Below are 22,159 nucleotides of genomic sequence, written 5' to 3' on the forward strand. Positions count from 1 at the left end.
ATTACTCTATGTAAATGTATGAATATGCAAATGGTATGCTGTCACTCCATGTACAAACAGAAACAACATGTATCCCATTTATTTATAATAAAAATAAATTTTAAAAAATTTCAAAAAAATTTAAAAATGAAGTATTTACTGTCTTAACCACTTTAAAGCATACATTTCATTAGGATTAACTATTTTCACATTGTTGTGCAACACATGTGTAGTGTTTTTATATGTTATAAAACTTCAACCTTACACCCACCAAACAACTCCTCATTCCTCACTTCCTGGCCTGTTTCTAAGAATGTGATACCTCATATAAGTGGAAGCACACAGTATGTCTTTTTGTCAGTGTCACTTTACAGGAGTTCATTCAGGTTCATCCATGTTATAGCATGTGATATATTTTTCCATTTTCAAAGTTGAATAATATGCCATTGTATGTATACATCAAATTTTCTTTCATTCTGTGCTGCAGATCAAATGCAGGGCCTCTGTGTATGATAGGCAAGTTCTCTGCCACTAAGCACTCCCAGCCCACCACACTTCCTTTAACCATTCACCCATCAACAGATGCTTGGGTTGCTTCTACCTCCTGGCTATTGTGAATAATGCTGCAATGAATGTAGATGAGTAACTATATTTTCAAAATCCTGGATTAAATTCTTTTGGAAATATACCCAGAAATGGGATTGCTGCATCATATGATAATTCTATTTTTAATATTCTGAGGAATCTACCTACTGTTGTCCATAATATTTATGTCATTTTACATTCCTAGGGACAGGCAGAAGGATTCCAATTTCTCCACATCCTCACCAACACTTTTTCTTTCTTTCTTTTCTTTTTGGATCATGGTCACCTTAATGAGAATATCTTGTTGTAGCTTTTATTTGTGTTTCTCCAATGATCAGTGATTTTGAGCACTTTTTCATAAACTTCTTGGACATTTGCATACATCTTTTAGACATGCCTATTTTTTTCTTTTAAAATAACCTTATGCCCAAAATTTGAGACAAAGTAAATATACAACTATTAATTGAGTGACAGCTTGTGTGGTATAGCGACATGACAACAGTCATCAGAGGACAACAAAAGCACAGGTCAACACCAGTAGCATCCAAATATTTACAACCCAAGTTTTATGTCGTTGTTTCTTTTTTAAATTTGTTCTAATTAGTTATGCATGACAGTAGAATGCATTTTGAAACATTGTATACAAATGGAGCACAACTTCTTCCTCTGGCTGAACATGGTGGAGTCATACCCACTGTGTAATCATACATGTACACCGAGTTATAATGTCCATCTCATTTCTACCTTCATTCCTACCCCTGCACCCCCTCCCTTCCCCTCACTCTCCTCTGCCCAATTCAAAGTGCCTTCATTCTTCCCTAATCCCTTGCCATTATGGATTAGCATCTGCTTATGGGAGAAAACATTCGGCCTTTGGTTCTTTGGGATTGGCTTATCTCACTTAGCATGATATTCTCCAGCTCCATCCATGTACCTGAAAATGTCATAATTTCATTTTTCTTTAAGGGTTATATACCACAGTTTCTTTATCCATTCATCAACTGAAGGACATCTAGGTTGGTTCACAATCTGGCTATTGTGAATTGAGCTGCTATAAACATTGATGTGGCTGTATCTCTGTAGTATGCTTATTTTAAGTCCTTTGGGTATAAACTGAGGAGTGGGATAGCTGGGTCAAATGGTGGTTCCATTTCAAGTTTCCTGAGGAATCTCCATACTGCTTTCCAGAGTGGCTGCACCGATTTGCAATCTGACCAGCAATGTGTGGGTGTACCTTTTCCCCCACATCCTCACCAACACTTATTGTTGCTTGTATTCTTGATCACTGCCCTTCTGACTGGTGTGAGATGAAATCTTTAGAGTAGTTTTAATGTGGAAATGCCTGTTTTTAATTGGGTATTTGTTGTTGTTGTTGAGTTATAGGAGTTCCTTTTTTGGGGGGATTGAACTCAGGGGCACTTGACCACTGAGTCACATCCCCAGCCCTATTTTGTATTTTATTTAGAGACAGGGTTTCACTGAGTTGTTTAGAGCCTTGCTAAATTGCTGAGGCTGGCTTTGAACTCGCAATCCTCCTGTCTCAGCCTCCCAAGCCACTGGGATTACAGGTGTTTGCCCCCACACCTGGCTGTAGGAGTTCTTTATATATTCTGGATATTATACCATTATAAGATATGATTTGCACATATTTTCCCATTCCACAGGCAACCTTTTCAAATTATTGATTATGTCCTTTGATACATAAGAGTCTTTAGAGGAAACGTGGAAGAGATGAATAGGTTTAAATCACAAACTATGATTTCATGGTTGTACACCTATCTGTAAACTCCTCATAATTTAAATATGCACTGCTTTTGTATGCCAATCATAAATCAATAATATAGATAAAAAAGTACACTTAAAAATAGAAAAATACCATTTGTGTAATCATAAACAAATGGTATGCCTTTACGCCATGTACAAACAGAGAAACAACATGTATCCCATTTGTTTACAATAAAAAAAAAATAGAAAAATACAATTAACAGTATAAGTGAAGATTAACTGGTCTAATGTCTACAGTTATGGAAACTTAAGAAAAAAGTAAATGAATACTAAAAATATAGATTATCTTACTGGCAATTTATGCATCTCCAAGACATAACCTACATTTTGTATTACTGAAAACTCTTGGAAAGAAGACTTTTTTTCAGATTGGACTAAGAAATAAAGTAGCTAGACTATGCAAAACAATCATGCTAATATATTTATTTATGACCTATTCTTAAACTTCTTAATATTTTAAAGTACTGCCTTTTCAGTATTCAATGTATGTAGTATTTATAGCATGAAAATTCTTACTCTAGTAATAATCAAACTTAGCAAAGTTTTGATCCTTTATATGAAAACTTTATAAAGATTGATCATTGTAAAAATAAAAATCAAAAAAGGATTGATCCTTTTCACAAAAATTGAGAAATACCACCAAATAAAATTTCTCAAAACTTTACAGCTAGACAGATACCACACAGTGCTCTATATCTCTAAACAGATATGGCTCTTCAAATGAGAAAAAAATCTCCACACATTTTCAAGAATCTCTGAGCAAGAGGTTTCAGAATTTTTCCGTGGTAACCATAGCTCTATAATCACAGTTACTGCAGAATTCACTTTTGTTATCAAACTTCCTACCCTGCCTAAAACAGAGACCTCAAGAGCACTTCATATTCTGAGGAGAAAGGAGTACAAGGCAATAACCCAATGGAAGTCCAATTTTTTCAATTATTAATTTACCATCAAATACATATTTTATTGGTGCACTGTAACTATACATTATGCCATTCTTTGTATATGCACATAACATAATTTGATCAATGTCATTCCAGTTTCTTTTCCCTTCCCTCTACCCTCCCTTCATGCACTAGCTCTAGTGTATGAATTTCCCTTGTATTTCTGTATTATTATTTTAATTGGTATATTACAATTATATGTAAAACTGCATTGTGATATATTTATACATGGACAATAGAGTAATTTGTTAAATTTCATTCAACATTACTTCCCATGCCTTCCCATTCTCCCTCCCTATTGACCCCCTTCCTCAACTCTCCTGGTCTTCCCTCTATTTTCAGGAGATCCTTCTTTCTGACTCCTTTTCTTTCTTCCTTCCTCTCACCCTCTGCCTCTCTCCCATATAGCTTCCACATATGAGAAAAACATTTGACCCTTGAATTTCTGAGTCTTGCTTATTTCAACAAGCATGAAGTTTTCCAGTTCCATCCATTTGCCAGAAATTAACATGAGTTAGTTCTTATTTATGGCTGAGTAAAACTCTATTGTGTACATATATCACATTTTCTTAATCCATTCATCTATTGAGAGGCACCTGAGCTCTTCCATTTTTTTTTTGTCTATTGTGAATTGTGCTGCTATAAACATTGATGTGGATGTGTCATTACAGCATGCTGATTTTAGATCTTTTGGATATATACCAAGGAGTGGTATAGCTCATCATATTGTGGTTCCATTACTAGTCTTCTGAGTAACTTCCATTACTCAGAGTGGTCGTTACTAATTTGCAAACTTACCAACAATGTGTAAGTGTATCTTTTTCCCACATCCTTGCCAGCTATTATTGTTTTTGTATTCATGATGATTGCCATTCTGACTAGAGTGAGAAGAAATCTCAGGATAGTTTTCATTTGCATTTCCCTGATTGCTAAAGATGTTGAACATTTTCTCATATATTTGTTGGCCATTTGTATTTCTTCTTTTCAGAAATGTATGTTTAGGTCCATTTATTGATTGGGTTATTTGTTTTCCATTGCTCAGATTTCCTTAGTTTTTTATATATTCTGGATATTAATCCCCTGGAGAAACAGTATCTGGCAAACACTTTCTCCCATTCTGTAGGCTCTATCTTGACCCTCTTAATCTTTTCCTTTACTGGGAAGCTTTTTAATTTGATGCTATCCTACATACTGAATCTTGTTGTGTTTTTTTTCCCCATAAGCTTTAGAGGTCTTACTAAGAAAGTCAGTGCCTGGGCCAATTTGATGGAGTGTTGACCCTGTGTTTCCTTCTAGAAGTTGTAATGTTTCTGTTCTAATTCCTTGATCTTCAGTTCACTTTGAGCTGACTTTTTGTGCAGGGTGAGAGATAGGAATCTAATTTCATTCTTGTACATACGAATACTCAGTTTTCCCAGCACCATTTGTTAAAAAAAGCTATCTCTTCTCCAACTCATGTGTTTGGCACCTTTGTTGAATATCAAATAATTTTATCTATGTGGATTTGTCCTGTGTTTCTGTTCTGTTCCACTGGTCTTCATATCTGTTTTGATGCCAGACCATGCTGTTTTTGTTACTATAGCTCTGTAGTATAATTTGAGATCAGGTATTGTGATACATCCAGCATTATTCTTCTTACTCAGGAACTGAAAACTCTGTTTTCTGAAGAAACCCTACCAATTCTTAGAATATCAATCACAATAAAGCCCTTGTTTTTCAGCCCAAACTAGTTTACCAAAAAGGCCATGTGCATTTTCAAAATGAGGAGGAGATTTTCCTTGGGGCTGACTCCCTCAAGAATAGCATAAGAATCACACACCAGTGGTCAGGTATCTCTTCTATTTGATGTACAATCAAAAAAAAGAAAATATGCAAATTCTATCCTTTCAAATCAATTTTTCTACTTTTATTTATTCTGGCATCAAGTATTATTTGGTTAATTTGAAAAGCTTACTTCATTATCTACATTTTGCTATATTTTAAAGATGATTAAACAACACATATTTTACTTACCTAAAAGAGGAAGTACAACTGGGTAGTTGTAAGGCATCACAAAGAGGTTCACACAAGTTAAAGTTGTACTGGCTTTTAAATAACCAAATGGATATCCAAGTTCATTGTATTTTCCACTACTAGTAACAAATACCTGAAAAGAACATGAATTAATGTACAGTTATATGACAATAATGATTTTATGTAAAGGCAAACTCACAAAAACATTTCATAGCAACATCTGTGACAGTTTAATTCAAGTTTAAAAAAAGTATAGTGCTTTTAGCCTATGGTTATATCATAATATATCATACAAAATATGAATGTTCAGATTATAATTTTTCCATATATTGCATTAGGAAATGAAATAAAATTATGCAATAACCATTCAGAGACCACAGGCCACATCAGCAATATGCAAATATTTACTTGATTAGCACAATGGAAAATAAGGCTGAAATACCATTAACTGATACCAGCCATTAAAACAAATTAACTTCTCAAAAGAACAAGTAGTGATTAGAGTAGACTTCTAGGAAAATGGAACATGGTTCCATGCCTAAAGCAACAACTACAAAAACAAAGCCCATTTAAAAGATGTGTAAACAGTCCTCATATGAATGACTATTAATTCTTGCTCTATTTCCCTTCACTGATCCATTCCCCTATCTTTCACTTGATAAGTATTTTTTGAGTAACCTACAATAAGGCAGGCACTGCTGCAGATAATTTTGAGGCAGCAAGGAGATGCTTTGATTCAATCTGGAGGGCATTTTCTCCTGTAAGGTACACTGCTAGAGCAAACATTCAATAAATATTAAAACACGAATCTTATTCCATATGACTGTCTTCTTATTGCTCATTGATATTCTTCATAACATAAATTATCATCCCCTGTATACTTGATTGTGCTGTGTCAGAGTCCTCTAGCTATTATGTTTTCTGTGTTCCACATTCATATTCTTTGGTCCAAATCAGGACATCAGTGCATACACTTATAAAGACACCATGTTTTTTTCCAAAGTCCTTTGGCAGGATCACTTAAGACAAAAGTTGAACCCTGATATTTAGTAACATCCATTTACCTTGCTAGTTCTTGGTACCAGCAATATCACCTACCAGTTCACCAAATTCTTGTTGTATTTAGTAATTAGAAAGAACAAATCTTTCCCATGTGACTTATAACTCCACAAAGCATGAGCTGTACTAAATCATGATTCTAGATTTTGTGTTATGTTTTGAACTTTAATATAAATGTACAACTGTAATTAAATATGCTGGATTTTATTCCCTAAGTGTGTACATTACAAGAGGGGAAAAAATTCATCATAAAAGATAAAAAAATTTTTATACACATAGCAGTCAGGGACCTGACCTGTGATTACCATGAAAGGAAAAGCACTGTTTTTGGTTTCTTTCTCTTCCACCCTTACTTTCTCCATCCCTTTCTTTCAAAAAACCCTTGAATTTTTCTAAATTTCTTATCACTCACAAATTGAGATGTTTTGGGTTATGCAGGGTCTTTAGAGACTGTCTAGTTCAGAGAAAGTAAGTGTTCAGTACAAGACCACACAGTTGGTGGCAGAGCTAGGGTAAGAATTCACTCTCCATAGGGCTGGGGAGATAGCTCAGTTGGTAGAGTGCTTGTCTTGCAAGCACAAGACCCTGGGTTCGATCCCCAGCACCACAAAAAAAAAAAAAAAAAAAAAAAAGAGAGAGAATTCACTCTGCATGATGGTTTTGCCAAATTTCCTGGCTCCTGGTTTATTTTATTCTTTTTTACTCCTGATAGTTCATCACATTAAAAATACTCTAAAACAAAGTAACATAACATCAGGATAAAGGACCATGGTATATTTGAGGTGCTAAGCAGTAATGAAGATCGGATTTCCCAAGTTTCTTCAAAGAAGATGTACAAGGAAATTCATACCATATAGAAAAGATGTTTTATTTCAGGAGAAAAGTATCATTTTTAACTTTATTTGCCTTTGTTGCAAAAAATGCTTTTTGACCTATGAATTCAAGTTTCACACCTTCATTTTAAATCAGCATTTTATTATTCATATCTCGAACTTTCCAATATATTTGGGGGTTAAATTATAAGTGTGTGGTTAAATAAATGTTTACAAAGTGCATGTACATGTGCAAACTGCACCCAGGTAAAGAAACAGAACACATCAAAAAGCATCCTCCTGTCCTTTCCTAGTTACTATTCTGCTGCCCCCAATAAGAACCACTATCCTCACTTGTAACAGATTGTTAGTTTTAACTCTTTTTGAATATAAGTATAATTAAATAATAATATGTAATAATTTGTCTCGCTTCTTTTGCTCAATGTTATGTTTCTAATATTGTTTTGTTTCTTGCCCTTGTAAATCTTTGCTTCAAGCCTGTTCCCTTTTTCGTAACTGTTTTAAGCATCTTTGGAGAATTCAATGAGCTTACAGAAAACTAGTATCAATAATGTCACATTTTAGGATGAAACAGATGGAAATTTGAAAGTGTTATTGCACCAGTAGAACTTAAAAATCAGTGATTGCTATATGGTTCTGTAGTTTAGAAACAGAACAAACATCTTTACAGTGCAGAATTTTTGTTGAATCCAAATAAAAAGACTATGTCACTACTATGTCCAGATTTTTACAAATCAAACTCCATAGGTGACTACTAAAAAATCCACAAGTCTTTCTGACTAAACCATAATACTCAGAAGAGCCAGAGTATGATATCTCTGTGTTTCATCCAAGTAAAATCCCAGTACACACATCAGTGTAGTTTGTATTAGAGGAAGAAGAGTTTATTATATTACACTAATATAGAAGTAAGTTTCAGGGCTTATTGTTTTCTGCCTTAAATATTCTGCACTTCTAATCTTTCAAGTTCAAACCCAAGAGCTGAAATTTTTACTTTAGATGCAGAGGCCATACCATAATAGAATTACAAACTTTAGGTTAGGGGTTTTTAACCTGGGGTCCATGGATAAGCTTCAGGGATCCCCCCAAGTTCTCAAATATATAGATTTCATTAGATTATATGGCCTTAGGCTAGTGATTCATATCACTCTAAAATTATTTGCTTGGCTCTATTGCCCATTTGATAGCATTTCAGAGAAAAAAACTCAGTCTAATATTTCCAGATTAACCTTTGAAACTTCTTAAAAGAATTCCCAGATCCCTGAATGGTTAGAGATATTTGGCTAATTGACAAAGATAAAAATACCTGCCAGCAGGTATGGGGAGACTTTCGTTCCAAGATGTATTGAGTTAAGGGAGAAGGTTCAAGTTCATATTTGTCGAAGGGAAGTTTGTCTATTACCATTGGCTCACAGTCTATACAGGAGAACCTCACAATAGGATGAGATGTCCGTGGAGGCTTAAAAAATTTAAAAACAAGAAGAAAACATGATCAGGTATCAAGCAAGTTTATGTTTCTGACAATTTTTTCAACCCTTTTATATTCTGTTAAACCACCACTGTAATACAGACTAGTGTTTTGAGAAAGAGAGCTACAAATTCTGAAGGAATCATCAAAGGCTTCTACAGGGGCAGGAGACCCAGATTCTACCTCTACCACCTACTTAGCACTGGGAAGAAGAAAAGCATATTACACCACTTATAACTAGAATTTTAGTGAAGTAAAAATAGTGCTTTAAATATGTTTCAGCCATGATGATCCATAGGATAAACCCTGAATTACAGATTCATTTGCAGCCTCTAAGCATTGCTTATCTTTCATTTTTTTTTTTTTTTTTGTTTCATAAAGCTAGATAGTCCAAGTACAAATGGGGAAGGAAAATCCATGAAACTTTCTACTAAGGTAATTAATGGCAAAGCTCCAGCCAATTATAAGAAAGATGAAAGATAGTAAAGGTACAGAAAAGGGCAAGACAGAGACCAAAAAGAAGCCAATTGCAACTAAGGGTCGAGGTGGAGTTCTGCAGCATTGCTCAGGTCCACACACTTGCCTCAAAGAGCTGCAGTTGGGTATGCTTTTGGTAGGGCTGCAAAGGCCTATGTGCCTGGGGTAGCCCAGCAGGCTTAATGGAGAAGTCATGCTATTTTGGTTTAGCTTGTGTGACTGGAAAGCACCAGAGAGAGAAAAGGGGACAACAAGGGCCGAGAGATCTGGAAGGTTAACATGAATATGATAAAATATCAATGCCTTTTATAAAAAGGAAAAATACATTCATTTACTTTTGTTATTTACAAACATACAAGATGTTTGAGGGTTTAGAAAAAGAGCTCTCAAATGAGCTTTAAATTAAATTAACTTTTTTTTGGTACTGGGGATTGAACCCAGTAGTGCTCTACCACTGAGCTACATCCATAATTCTTTTTATTTGTTGAAATGGGTTCTCACTAAGTTGCTGGGGCTGGCATCAAACTTGTGATCTTGCCTTATCCTCCCAAGTCACCGAAATTACAGGAGTGAACCACCACTCCCAGCTCAAATGAGCTTTTAAAGATGGAAGAATGAAAATACGATCTAACTGCAGATTATTTGGAATTTCTTTTATTCTAGATTTACCTAATTTTTCAGTTTCAATTCATCTTATGAAATATTTGAGTTCTGAGATTGGTCATGTAAAAGGGCAATAAAGACATGAGTGAAGGCCCATCATTAGCAACAATGAAATAAATTTGCCACTAAAATGTTTAATTGGGTGTTTGAAGTAGCTGAGATTTGACATATGTGCTACCTTGGAGCACCAGGGTAAGGAGGGAGCCATTTACTATCACTCAGAACAAGGACAAAGCACTCTTTAGTCTTACAATGAAAACCTTCCATGGCTTCTCCTGCAAAAAATGCAGGAGCTTCAAAATAGTAATCTAGGAGAAAATGCAGTTCACTGGAAAGTTCTAGAATTTATAATGCAGATAAGCTGAACAAGGAAGGTGTTAAACTAGAGGAACAGTATGTTTGTGTCCCCCCATCAACTCCTCAGCCCACACAAGAGTTATTACTAAGGCTTTCTTACATTAGGGGTTGGGAAGAGAGTGTACTTCACAGTCTTCCTTATTATTAGACCATTCATTTGGTACTAGGAATAACAATAATATCAAACCCTCTTCTACCAATTGAAGTGACCAAAAAGATAAGTCTTTACTGTAAACATCATTTAAAAATATTGCTTAATTATTCATTGTTGAAAAGTGCACCGCTGCTGGGCACGGTGGCACATGCCTGGGATCCCAGTTGCTTGGGAGGCTGAGGTGGGAGGATCGTGAGTTCAAAGCCAGCCTCAGCAACTTAGAGAGGCCCTAAGCAATTCAGTGAGACCCTGTCTCTGAATAAAATACAAAATAGGGCTTGGGATGTGGCTCAAGGGCCCCTGAGTTCAATCCCTGGTATACCCCCACACACATACAAAAAAAAAAATGAAAGAAAAGTGCACTGCTATAAAACAGAAGTTCATTGATTTAAATATTCTGGCATTGAAAAAAAAAGATGAAAGTAGGTCTACCATGTTCCAGTAGGGGTTTAAAGACTCCCTTAGTAGAACTCTGAAGATACTTTGAATATGTTTCTAGAACCTATACAAGGTATAAACTAGGTTCAAATTTCCCAAGGCTATGCATGAAAATAAACACCAGTACTATTTAGACATTGTAATTACAAGTAAATCAAATCAGCTTCTCTAAAATGAAAATCAAGTCACAGATTATGACAATATCAAAAATAATAATGCTTTAACATCCAAAGAGGGCAGCAAAGGCAAATGAAAGATTGAAAAGTGCCAGAAAATAAAGGAAGTCCTCCTCTCTTGATTTTAGGCACAAGCTAGACATTCAGGAAGAGACAAGAGGCAAAGGAGAAAAGATCCACTTGCCTGTGATACAGCTTAAAAGTCTCAAAGCTATTTTAAAAGATTCACTGTAATCAGCAAGGTGAAAAATCCAGAACAATGTTTACCTTTGTTTTATGACACTTACTAGTGAAGGTAAATTCTGATCTGGCCAAAAAGATTCTGGAATTGGCCAATGTCCAACTGGAACACCGGTTTTAGAGTTAGGTCGTACATAAATGAGTTTATGACAACTATGCCATGGTTGAGCAGCAAATGAATTGCTTGGCCTAGATGAATCCATAAGTCCATCTAAAAATTAAACAAAAGATAGACTGAGGCATGAATTTATTTTTATAGCTGCTGATCATCTTGTACAAATTTTCCAGTTAAAAGCAAAAAACAAAGCAAAACAAAAAGAAATTCATGAAAAAATGGAAGAAAAAATGATGTTGCTAGAATTTCTAAAATGTTCTCTCGAGCTACTCTTTATCTAATCCAACCTGTCTAGTTCAACACCTCCCACTACCTTCCACCTATTGCAAGAATACATAGTTGTGTGGAAAAATACTATAAAACCCATTTTAAATTTTATGAGACTTGGACACATAAATTAAACATACCAAAACACTACAGTTGTTTTTCAAGAAGTCAATTACCAAATTAAGCAAATGAAATCATTTGTTTCCCAGCAGAGTTTTTATATTTTTGTAATGTGATAAAATAGATCATAAATTCCATTTATATATTCTTTCTATTCTATGCTAATTAGGTGAAAAAAGTATTCTTTATGGAACAGTTAGAGCCAATGACCACATAGCAAAATAAAAGTTACCCAAATTCACTTGAAAGTAGAAGGCATGCTGAAGATACCATCTATGTAAGTAATTAGGGGTGATGATCACAAAGCAAATGCATCAAAATTATTGTGGGCATATTCACTATTGTTTCCCACCCACCATTAAAATTCCGTGGAAACTGGGCATTGTATGACACTGTAGTAACATGCATGTCTGGATGAATTTTAATTATTTGAACCAGCCTATTTCATTTTTGTCCACCCAGTAGGTGGAGTGACATAATTTATCCCATGGTACATTAGTCTAAATTATATTTGTAAAAAAATATGTTTTAATGATTTAAGTCTCATTTTTCTTAAATTATAGCCATTTGATTATCTTATTTCAGTACTACTTTAACAAGTAATTACTTCAGATCAGATTTGCTAGGGTCCCTTGTGCTCCAGGGAGAACATATAATGGCTTCAAAAGTGAGATCACAATTCTGGGGATGTGCATTTTCCTAAGAAAAGAGTTCTTTGCTTTCATCAGAATGTAAAAGGTTAAGAACTCTGGTCAAAGGGAAACTATAGCCACAAAGAAAATGTGAGCTATTTACATGACATTAAGTCCCACTAGGATTTCCACATGAAAGTTTTCAGTTCACATCAAGGTAATAAACACAAAAGTATGGCCTGGGCAGTCAGTTGCTAGCAATATAGCATGCTCTTCCAATGTGATTAAGTTAAAATAGGCTGTGAGGCCTCAGTGTTCTACAGAAGCTATTTTTAATTTAGGAATCCAAGAAACTGCTAAAATTACACATAAAATTGTTTGGCATTTTATACACACACATATACAACACACAAATGAATATTACTCAGCCATAAAGAAGAATGACATTATGGCATTTGCAGGTAAATGGATGAAACTAGAGACCATTATTCTAAGTGAAACAAGCTAGTCCCAAAAAGTCAAAGGTCAAATGTTTTCTTGGATACGCAGAAGCTAATCTGAAATAAGGAAGAGGGGGATTTAAAAAGAGTGAGAGAGAAAGGAAAAAAAAGGAGAGGTAATTTTATCAATGCAAAGGAAAGATCAGTAGAGTAGATGATGGGAATTGAGGAAGAGAAAGAAAGGATAGGAAAAGGGAACAACCATGGAATGAATCTGACCAAACTTTTGTACGTGCATGTATAGACATGTGGGACAGTGGGTCCCAGAATCAGGTGTAACCTCAGGAAAATATTTTTTTTAAAAAGGGGTAAATGGAGTCAAGAGGGATCAGTAGAGGGAGAGAAGCGAGGAGTGGGAGGGGGGAAGTGCTGGGGGAAAAACCCATTTGTGAGCTGTCATTTTTTCCTAGGGAAAGGACTCTATTTTTCCAACATCTTCTCAAAGGGATCCAAAAACTAAAGAGAAAAAAAAAGTCAGGGACTACAAGAGCAACAGAAATGTGTAACTTCCTGCCCTGTGTCCCTTAAGCCTTGGCCAAGGCAATCAAAATGTATGGATCAGATCAGACAAGCATCATGGTAATAATGGAGCCTCTATGTGCATATGTGTATATGTGTCTGAAGTGACACAAATGAGAAGTAATAACCTAGAACAAAACTCTAAGGAAGTCCTGCAATTACTATAGTGTGGTGTAGTTCCCTGGTCCCTTTGAAATCCACACATACTCAGTGGTTACAAACATCCATTCACAAAGCATCTAGAGAATAACTACGGTCAACTTCCCCCATGCAAAAGTAGCTTTGCTTTTATCTATTTCTAGATGTCAAAACTTTTTGTAAGATCTCATTTGAAAAGGTTCTGCAGTTAAAAAGTGACAAGGAAAATACTAGCATAGGACCTTATGGGATATTATAAGTTCCTAGATAAGCATTTACAATCTCTTGTTGCAGTGAAGTAACTAACAACTTTCATAAAAATTGTTAGGCACATTTAAATATGGTGACCAGAGTCCCAAAACAGACTGTTGTTGAAGTACCATACCATAGTGAATATCTGGATACTGTGTAAATAGAGTGGTGAATGAGTTAGTGCCATCTCCACACTGGGACCAGGGAATACATAGGGGGTCAGGAAAAGGAGGAATTTTCTTAGTAACATTCATGTGAAATTAAAGCTATTAGAATTTGGCTACCTGACATTTATACATAGGCAATGATTGGATGGATATTTGTAACTACTCAAATGTATATGGATAATAAAAGCTATCTCTTTTACCAATTGTTTAATATCTTCTGAATCTCAGGTCATTCTCCTATGTAACACTTAAGGGTTAAAAATAAGTTATCTACCTTACCTTCTCCAACAGGAAGTGGATCGGGTCCTGTCTTTTCAAAATTAATAACTACACCACTCTGAACTTTTTGAACTAGAGATTCTAAACACTGATTCAACATTCTTTGTGTTCTAACACAGTAGGAGCGACCTATATCAGAGAGAAACACAAAGAGCACAAGTTTGATCAAAGAAAATACTATTTTGTAACACAAGCATTTGAAATCCTAAAATAAACCTTGGAATGATCATAACTACACTGACTGCAAATATAATACAATGAGCTTAAGCAGTAGAGTTAAAAGATTTTGAAGGTAAACAAAACAAGGCTACATATGGCATTTAATGAAACTATACTCTGCTGCCCTAAATTGTCCCTTCAGAAATAGGAAATATTGCTAATACCTCCTGTGACTTCACACATCTGTGTGATGGCCGATTCATCTGTGGGTACACTCCCTAGTTGCTCTGGTTCGGTGGAAGCCACTCCAGGCAAACGTAACACCAGGGCAAATAACCTTTGATCCCAACGAAAAGGTTCTTTGGTTAGTTCACTTCCAGGCAGAGGAGAATTTAAAGGAAGATGAAGCTATAAGGCAAAATTTGAAAAGGTTCATCACAACAACCCATATAAAATGAGGAAAGAGTTAAAAGGTTCACTTTTCTTTCATGGAACTCAATAAAATTAAGCAATATTTCAAAGATTACCAAGAGGGGAGGTTTGTCCAAACTTGATTCTTAACTGGAAATACATGCCTCCCACACAAATAGCTTCGTGTTCTCTGCCATTTAAATGAAATGTAAAAAAAAAAAAAATTAAATCTCACCTCTTCTTGAACGCTAGCAGTACTTGTTAACTTGTTTCCATCTGTGATGGTAATTAAAATAGACGGTTCTAAAAAAAATGGATTTCTTCCCTAAAATACAGTTAAAAAGCATTAGAGCTGTGTAAAGTAATAAACTTGTATTTCAATTTTTATATTTGCCAATGACCTCTCAAATAAATGATAAAATCTGCTTGGATTAATAAGAAGAAAAAGATTAGAGACCAAAATATGTGGGAATCAAAATAACAAACCTTGGAGAGATAATACTTGCATAGACTGAGAAATTCTTATAATTCAAGAACTACCTAAACCCTAACATTCAAAATGCTTTTTTCTCTCTTCTTCTCAAGCAATCACAAAATAATGGCATTAAAGTGATTATAATGGCAGTACCATCTATACTCATTTATCCATTCACCTGAGTCAAAATCTTGGTACAGATTCACTCTGCGACTTGAAGAGTGACTCTGGAAACTATGGACATTTTTTAGAGTAGAAAAGGACAATGTTAGAAGCAACAAATACTTTTCAGCCTTCCTCTTATTCTAGAGCTTTCTCATCAGACTGGGAGGAGCAAGGGGATTAAGGACACAAGAGTTTTTTCCAACTGTCTTGTTCCAGTATTTCTCAGCAATTTATTCACTCCATTCTCAGATATCTGATGATCTGATGGTAGACAATTTTAACTATTTTATCATCAAACAATATACAAGAACCAAAAAAGAGGGTTTTTTTTTAAAGTATATATTTAAAAGGCATGTGAACCTCTTTTTGGGAGGATGTAAAAACTAATATAAAGCTTGGTAACCATGCCCAAATTTGAATTCTTACCCCAAGTCACCAAAATAAATTAGCTGTACTCACTCAAAATTTTTTTACCTGTCCATAATTGTCTATTCCAGATATTAATCTATTGAGATTTAACAAATCAAATGAGGATCTTAGAGCCTGACCAAGAGTAGTCAGTCCAGAAGCCTGAAGATTTTTTAGTTCGCTCATGAATGTTGCGTGATTTTCCTTCCAACCAGCCTGAAAACCAAACATTTACAAAGAAATTCCCAATTATACAATGAACAATATAAAAAGTGTGAACAAGAACTAAATAGCAAGCATCGAGCCTCTGTCTGGGAAATTAATCGCTCCTTAACCTAATTCTATTTTAAATTTTGACTGCTTAAGTGGAACTAAAGTAAGCAGTTGGAGAAAGATTTGCTAGCTTTAATGATCAACAGCAAAAAATTCAAGCAAATATATCCATTTATTATGGCAGGAGGGTTTCGACTCAAGAAGTACACTTTTGTATTCAGACTCAACCAAACCTACCAAAACAGCTCTGTTACCTGAGCTTGACACTAAAGAACAAGGAGCAGCTAGTTTTTAAATACATTATCCTCAATAGAGACAAATGGTTACCTACTGAGTGTCTCACCTACATGTATTTTGCTAGCCAAACTTCTTCCTCCCAAGCAAATTACTTTGACTTTTCACTCAGAGTAAAAGGAATTATAATAGAGCCATACTTGTCTGGAGACAACCCTTCTGGTACCCTCAAGCATTTAGAAAGCACCAAATCTAGAATAAGGGGAGAAAGAAAAGAAAGAAAAAGTTTTGGCAAAGAAGCAGCATTCTCTAGGCACCCCCAGCAGCCATGAACAAGAGCAAAGAACCTGAGGTCAACAGTCAACGTGGTTTGATTTCTGGAACAAAAGTAAGGAGAGGACGGTGCTGATTGGTCAGTGATGGCTCTAAGAACAAAGTGACACAAATTGTCAAGAGAAGCCAAAAGAAATAGGCCAAAGAAACAGATGCAGCTATGAGTACGTCCCAGGAGTGAACCAGCAAGGATGACAGCAGATAGCACAGCTTGGCAACATGGTGGACCAAACAGCCACATGAGCCTTGGTACCCCTAAAGACAGAAGGGTGATATGCAGAATGCTGAAGTCATGCCAAGCAGGCCAGTACAGCTGGAGATGGAAAGCAAGAGCCAATAATATAGAGATGAACTAAATTATTTGAATTTCATATTCAATTGTCCACTATTCATATAACTACAGCACTCTTTTCTAGATTCATGGTCTCCCAAAGCACCATGACATATGGAGGCAATGTGAAGGCTGAAAGAACAGATGATGAGAGTGAGGGAAGATAGGGCACTTGGAAAAGGCTGAAGATCCCGAGACTCAAGGGGTGGAGGGGACTACCCAAGGGAAGAGAACAGAGTTCACAAAAGGATAGGACTTACCGGAGAACCAGGAGTAACCTGATTATCATTGCTCTGGGTACATGGCAGGAGGCACAGCAGATCCAATAATTTGGGCTCTGACTGCACAGTGCTTTTGTATACCATGTTCAGTATACCATGTTCAGTAGTTTAGATTTTATCTGTCAACCTGGGAAGAGCTTGGTGTTTTTAATTAGGGGAGTGGCACAATCAGATCTGCATTTTAGTCAGATCACTCTGCTGTGGGTTGGAGGCTAAATTGTGGGGTGGAGGGGAGGCTGAAGCTTAAGGCTGGGAAACTGGTTTGGAGACTGTTGCAATAGTATATGAGAAGAGTAATGAAAGCCTGTCTAGGGCAATGAGGACAGAGAGGAGGCTGCAGATTAAAGAAGGATTTCAAGAGGTGGAGTTTTAAGGATTTAGCAGCTAATTACAGGCATATGTGAGGGAGAAAGGGTTATGCATTAGATTGGGGTTTCTGGCTTGGGCAAACTTATGACTGGTAGGGTCCTTTACCCAGAAACTGTTTTACAAATTTGACTATTTGGGGTGTTACTTCATTTAGCAACCTTCTTTCCACACTGTAACCTTATGGTTATATCTGTATTAAGTGTTGAGGACCATATGATAGTTCAGAGTATGACTAAAGGAAAATGACTGGACTATTTGACTTGGCAAAGTCCTGGGATAAAATTTGGGGTATCACTTTATAACTCATCAGTATTTAAAATTATGTTCTGATTCTTCTTATTCATCAATCTGTCAGAATAATTACTATTTAAATATTCCTTTGTACCATAATTTGAAAGCATTTTACACATAGTTCTGCCATCTGAAACTCTGACATTCTGTTTTTAGGTCAATTCTGATCCTTTGCTGGACAATATGAGCAATTTGTAATGCTTCTACCTCAGTACTAAAAAGTATGTGCACTGCATTTACTACCAAAAACAATTTCCTGCTAATGGTTCCTCTCCTATTGCAAAAGAAAAACTAAATACTCCTACATCAGTCTTTCAAAATGCCAAAGGAAAAAATAAAAGAACCACAGATTAAAATATTTAGAGAACTTACAAATAATGTGACAAATTTCTTCCCAAAAGACTATTATGAAGAGATAGCAAGAGAAAGTGTATGTTGTATTTTCTATTTATTGTTTGAAGCAAAGTTTTCCAGAAATGAATTTAGGACAGCTAATTTGTCATATTTCTGTGTGCATTGTGCTTTGGATTTGAACCCAAGGTCTCTTGCATGCTAAGCAAATGCTGAATGAGCAACATCCCCAGTCCCTAATTTGCTATCTTAATATGGTCTTTTCTTTCAAATTACTTTATTTCAAAGATATCTTCCTCTCGGATTGGTAAAAATCTTTACTCTGATAATAATGTCTACATTCTTGCAAAAGTGTAGCTTACAAAGCACCTTCACACTTCACAGTGGCTTAGGACAATCTGTAAAATAGGTACATTATAAGCTCTATTTTTTTTAAAACAAGAAAGAAGTGAGACTTAGGTATATCTTATTTGTGGGAGTGACAGTGGCGACACGTCACATTTTGGAACTGTAGTATCCGACTCAGAAGCCTTAGCCACATGTGACTATGGAACCCTTGAAATGTGGCTAGTCCAAATCAAGAAGTGATGTAGGTATAGAATACATGTGGGGGTGGGCACTGCAGATTGAACCCAGGGTTTCATGCGTGCCAGGCAAGCATTCTACCACTGAGCTACATTCCTAGCCCTAAACATGGGATTTTCAGAATGTAGTTCCCCAAAATGTAAAATATCTCATTATTCCTTTTTATATTAATTGCCCGTTAAAATGACACTGCTTTGGATATTTTTGGTTACACATATTAGTAAAAGAAGTTTCACCTGTTTCTTTTTACTTTTTAAAGTGGCAACTGGAATATTTTAAATTATGTTTATGGCTGTCATTATAGTCCTATTGGACACTGATGATCTAGAAGGACCTGAAGGTCAGGCAGGAAAGCTTGGCCTTGAGACAGCAGACAATGGATTCATTACAGGTTCCAAGACAGGGCAAACAGAATAAAAGCAGTGTCTCAGGGAGATCAGTCTGGTTCTAACATAGAAGATAGACTGGAGGAAGGAGAAACCAGTCAGAAAAAGAAGTGAGGAGGTTCAAATAGTAATCCAGGCCTGTGGGAATCAGGGTATGACTTAGGATGATAATAGAGAAGGAGTTAATTGAGAAACATTTGAATCAACTAGATAGGATTTGGTGACAAAGCAGGTACCTAACGTGGGGAGAGAGAAGAAGAGATGATTATAAAGTTTCTATCCTCAGAGACCTAAAGAAGGGAGGTTAAGGACAAAGGAGGAACCTGGCATGGGTAAAATCATAAGCTAAGGATTTTTTTTGTCTTTGCAGATCAAGTTTTAAAAGTCTCTCAGAGGTAACTGTTAATGATGATGAATAATGATAGATTATATTTATCAGTGCCTATATTCTGGGGACTCACTTATGCTAAGGACGGTCTCATATACACCTTTCTCATTTGAGTCTCCTTACCACCCTCTAGGTAGGTGCTATTATGATGTCCATTTTATACATGAGGACACTAAGGTTCAGCAAGGTGAGAGAATTCATCCACATAAAACAACTACAGTTGGTGCAGTCAGAATTTGATGCCCAGGAAGCCTAACCTCTGAGCCACCCTCCCCCCATTTAAACCACTATATTACACACTCACATACTTTGTATAGAACTGTTAGCTTAACAGTTCTTAAACTTAATGGAGTTTCCAGATTCATTTAATTTAAGCCTATTTTTCTTGATATCTAAATACAGAACAATTGGGTAGGAGGCAGACATTAAGTTTGGAATTAGAAGACCCTGGTCTATTCCTGGCTGTCACTAGTTTGACAAGTGGTCCAGAGTAATTCATTTAACTCTCTGGGGTTCTGTTTTCTCATTTAAGGAATTAAAGGGCTGAAAAACCTATTCTAAGCTCTCTTCCAATTTTCATATCCTGTAATTTGATACCTCAAAGCAATCCTTTATATAAATCAGACTTATGTGCCCTATTATTCTACACCTTGTAACAACTCTTTAAATAAATCTCACATAAAGAAAACACCTCCTGTTTTAGAAAATATGTTAATGCAGGCGTGGTTTAAATTTGCATAGTCAACTAAAAATGTCCTTCCATACTAACAGAAAAACATGGGGTTTTCAGTCTATTGATGTTCTGGATCTGGTCTCAGCTCTATCTGGCTAGCCACTAGCCATTTATCCCCACCCAAACCACCACGAAACAGAGAGAATTGGCACTTCTCTTCTCAGAAGGGCAAAAGCCAAAAGGAATGCTTTCCTATTGTTCTCTGTACCCTTGGTTCTATCTTCTTACCTGACTGCAAGATTTGGGAACAGGAAACCAGAATGCTCTCTCTAGGCCTGCTGCTAAAGCCCTTTCTCATTTTCTGTATATTCTCTGACATGTGGTTCTTTATATATATATTTAGTTGTTGATGGACATTTATTTATTTATTTATATGTGGTGCTGAGGATCAAACCCAGTGCCTCACACATGCTAAGCAAGCTCTCTACCACTGAGCCAAAACTTAGCCTTGACATGTGGTTCTTAAGTACACATATATTACAATAGACCTAAATGAACATCTGCCAATATGTAAGCTACTTGGAAGCTTTGGTGAACACACATCTAGGCTATGTCCTCAGGTCTAGCTTTTATCAGAAATAAAACTGGTACTTAGAACTCAGTCTGGTTCTTGTGCCATATTTCCATTGGTTTCAAATGGAGGAGGAAGAGGAAGGGGTATTATTTGGTGTCTTCCCCAAACCTCAGCTTCCTAGTACTTATCCTTCCTGAAATTCATCCCATTTTGGCCAGACCATTTCTCTGATTCACTGATTTTTATTGTTTTAAATTGAGGAACTCTTTCCTTCACCAAAATCTTGCCACCAACTATAAACAAGTAAAAGAGATAAAAGCAGATCAACTGTCCTTGAAGAGGATATGGGAGTGGTGTTAGAGCCCTTTCTGAAAACTCACTCTATCTCCAAAGGTCATTTGAAATGCTTTTCAAAAATATTAGTGACCTTGCTTGAATATAATGCAAAAGTTTGATAAACGTACTATTCATTTTCCCTCTGAGTTAACTGATAGAAGAAATTTAGGCCTAACTTTCCACACAAGAAGTCCTCCTTACAAAATGTACTTAAATTGAACACATGTAAATAAAAAAAATAACTGAATATAACTAAAGTTCTCTAGGGTGGTAGCTATTTAAAGGGACTGGAAGTGGATCTTTAAAAAATAGAATCCTTGTACACTACAGCAGAGAGAGAACTCCCTGGGAAGGCACCACTTGCTGTGTCCTCAACTTGGTGCTGAGCCACTGCATGGACCCATTTGGGGCACACTTGCCCCTCAGTCTATTTGGACATTCCCCTGAAGAGCTGTGCAGTCCAGCCCAAGTCTTCCCAGCTTGTCAGCAAGCCCACAAGTGTTGCTGACATGCACAGGTAATACAATGTAGCTTTCTCTTTTCAACAAACATTTCATCTTTTATTAAAGGAAATAAAATCAGCCTGATAATATTTGCCCTTCATAAGCCCAGCTTAGAGGGCTATTCTAGACTCTGGGCTTCTTTCTAGATGGTTACAAACTAGATGAGTAACAGATTGGAGTGTTTTCCCAGATGTCCCAAGTTAAAGCTGGAGAGTCTAAATTTAGCTGGGCCATCAATTCTCTTGGTGAAAGATAAACTATTTTCCTTTTTCCATTTGCTCTCCATAAGTTTAGGGGAAACTTGCTCTGCAACAACCCCGACGACTGGAATAAATCAATTTCAACAGTGTTTCTTAACCAACTTTCTTCTTTGATTTAACATTTTATCATCTTTGTCATTACAAACTGTTCCTGTGTTGGTAAACTGACTAGTGAAATGGAATGAAGTGAAAAATAAGAAGTCCTGCTTTTCT

General features: G+C 36.0%; 1 protein-coding gene across 6 annotated transcripts in view; it reads right to left on the reverse strand.

Moving 5' to 3' along the window:
* The window catches only part of LOC306651773 (integrator complex subunit 6-like), an 84,689-nt gene that overhangs the window by 43,159 nt on the left and 19,371 nt on the right, over nt 1–22,159 (reverse strand). For 4 of the 6 annotated variants that reach the window (XM_079124579.1, XM_079124582.1, XM_079124580.1 and 1 more), the window contains exons 3-9: nt 15,845–15,994; nt 14,966–15,055; nt 14,544–14,727; nt 14,161–14,289; nt 11,219–11,382; nt 8,505–8,657; nt 5,307–5,439 (exon numbers count right to left, since the gene is read on the reverse strand). In XM_079124579.1, the coding sequence (XP_078980705.1) occupies nt 5,307–5,439; nt 8,505–8,657; nt 11,219–11,382; nt 14,161–14,289; nt 14,544–14,727; nt 14,966–15,055; nt 15,845–15,994 (1,003 nt within the window). Of the gene's footprint in view, nt 1–5,306; nt 5,440–8,504; nt 8,658–11,218; nt 11,383–14,160; nt 14,290–14,543; nt 14,728–14,965; nt 15,056–15,844; nt 15,995–22,159 lie in introns of those variants that run through there. The other 2 variants (XM_079124581.1, XM_079124584.1) reach the window with 2 other exon arrangements.

The sequence above is a fragment of the Sciurus vulgaris genome (assembly GCF_902686455.1).
Source record: "Sciurus vulgaris genome assembly, chromosome: X".
Classification (NCBI taxonomy): Eukaryota; Metazoa; Chordata; class Mammalia; order Rodentia; family Sciuridae; genus Sciurus; species Sciurus vulgaris.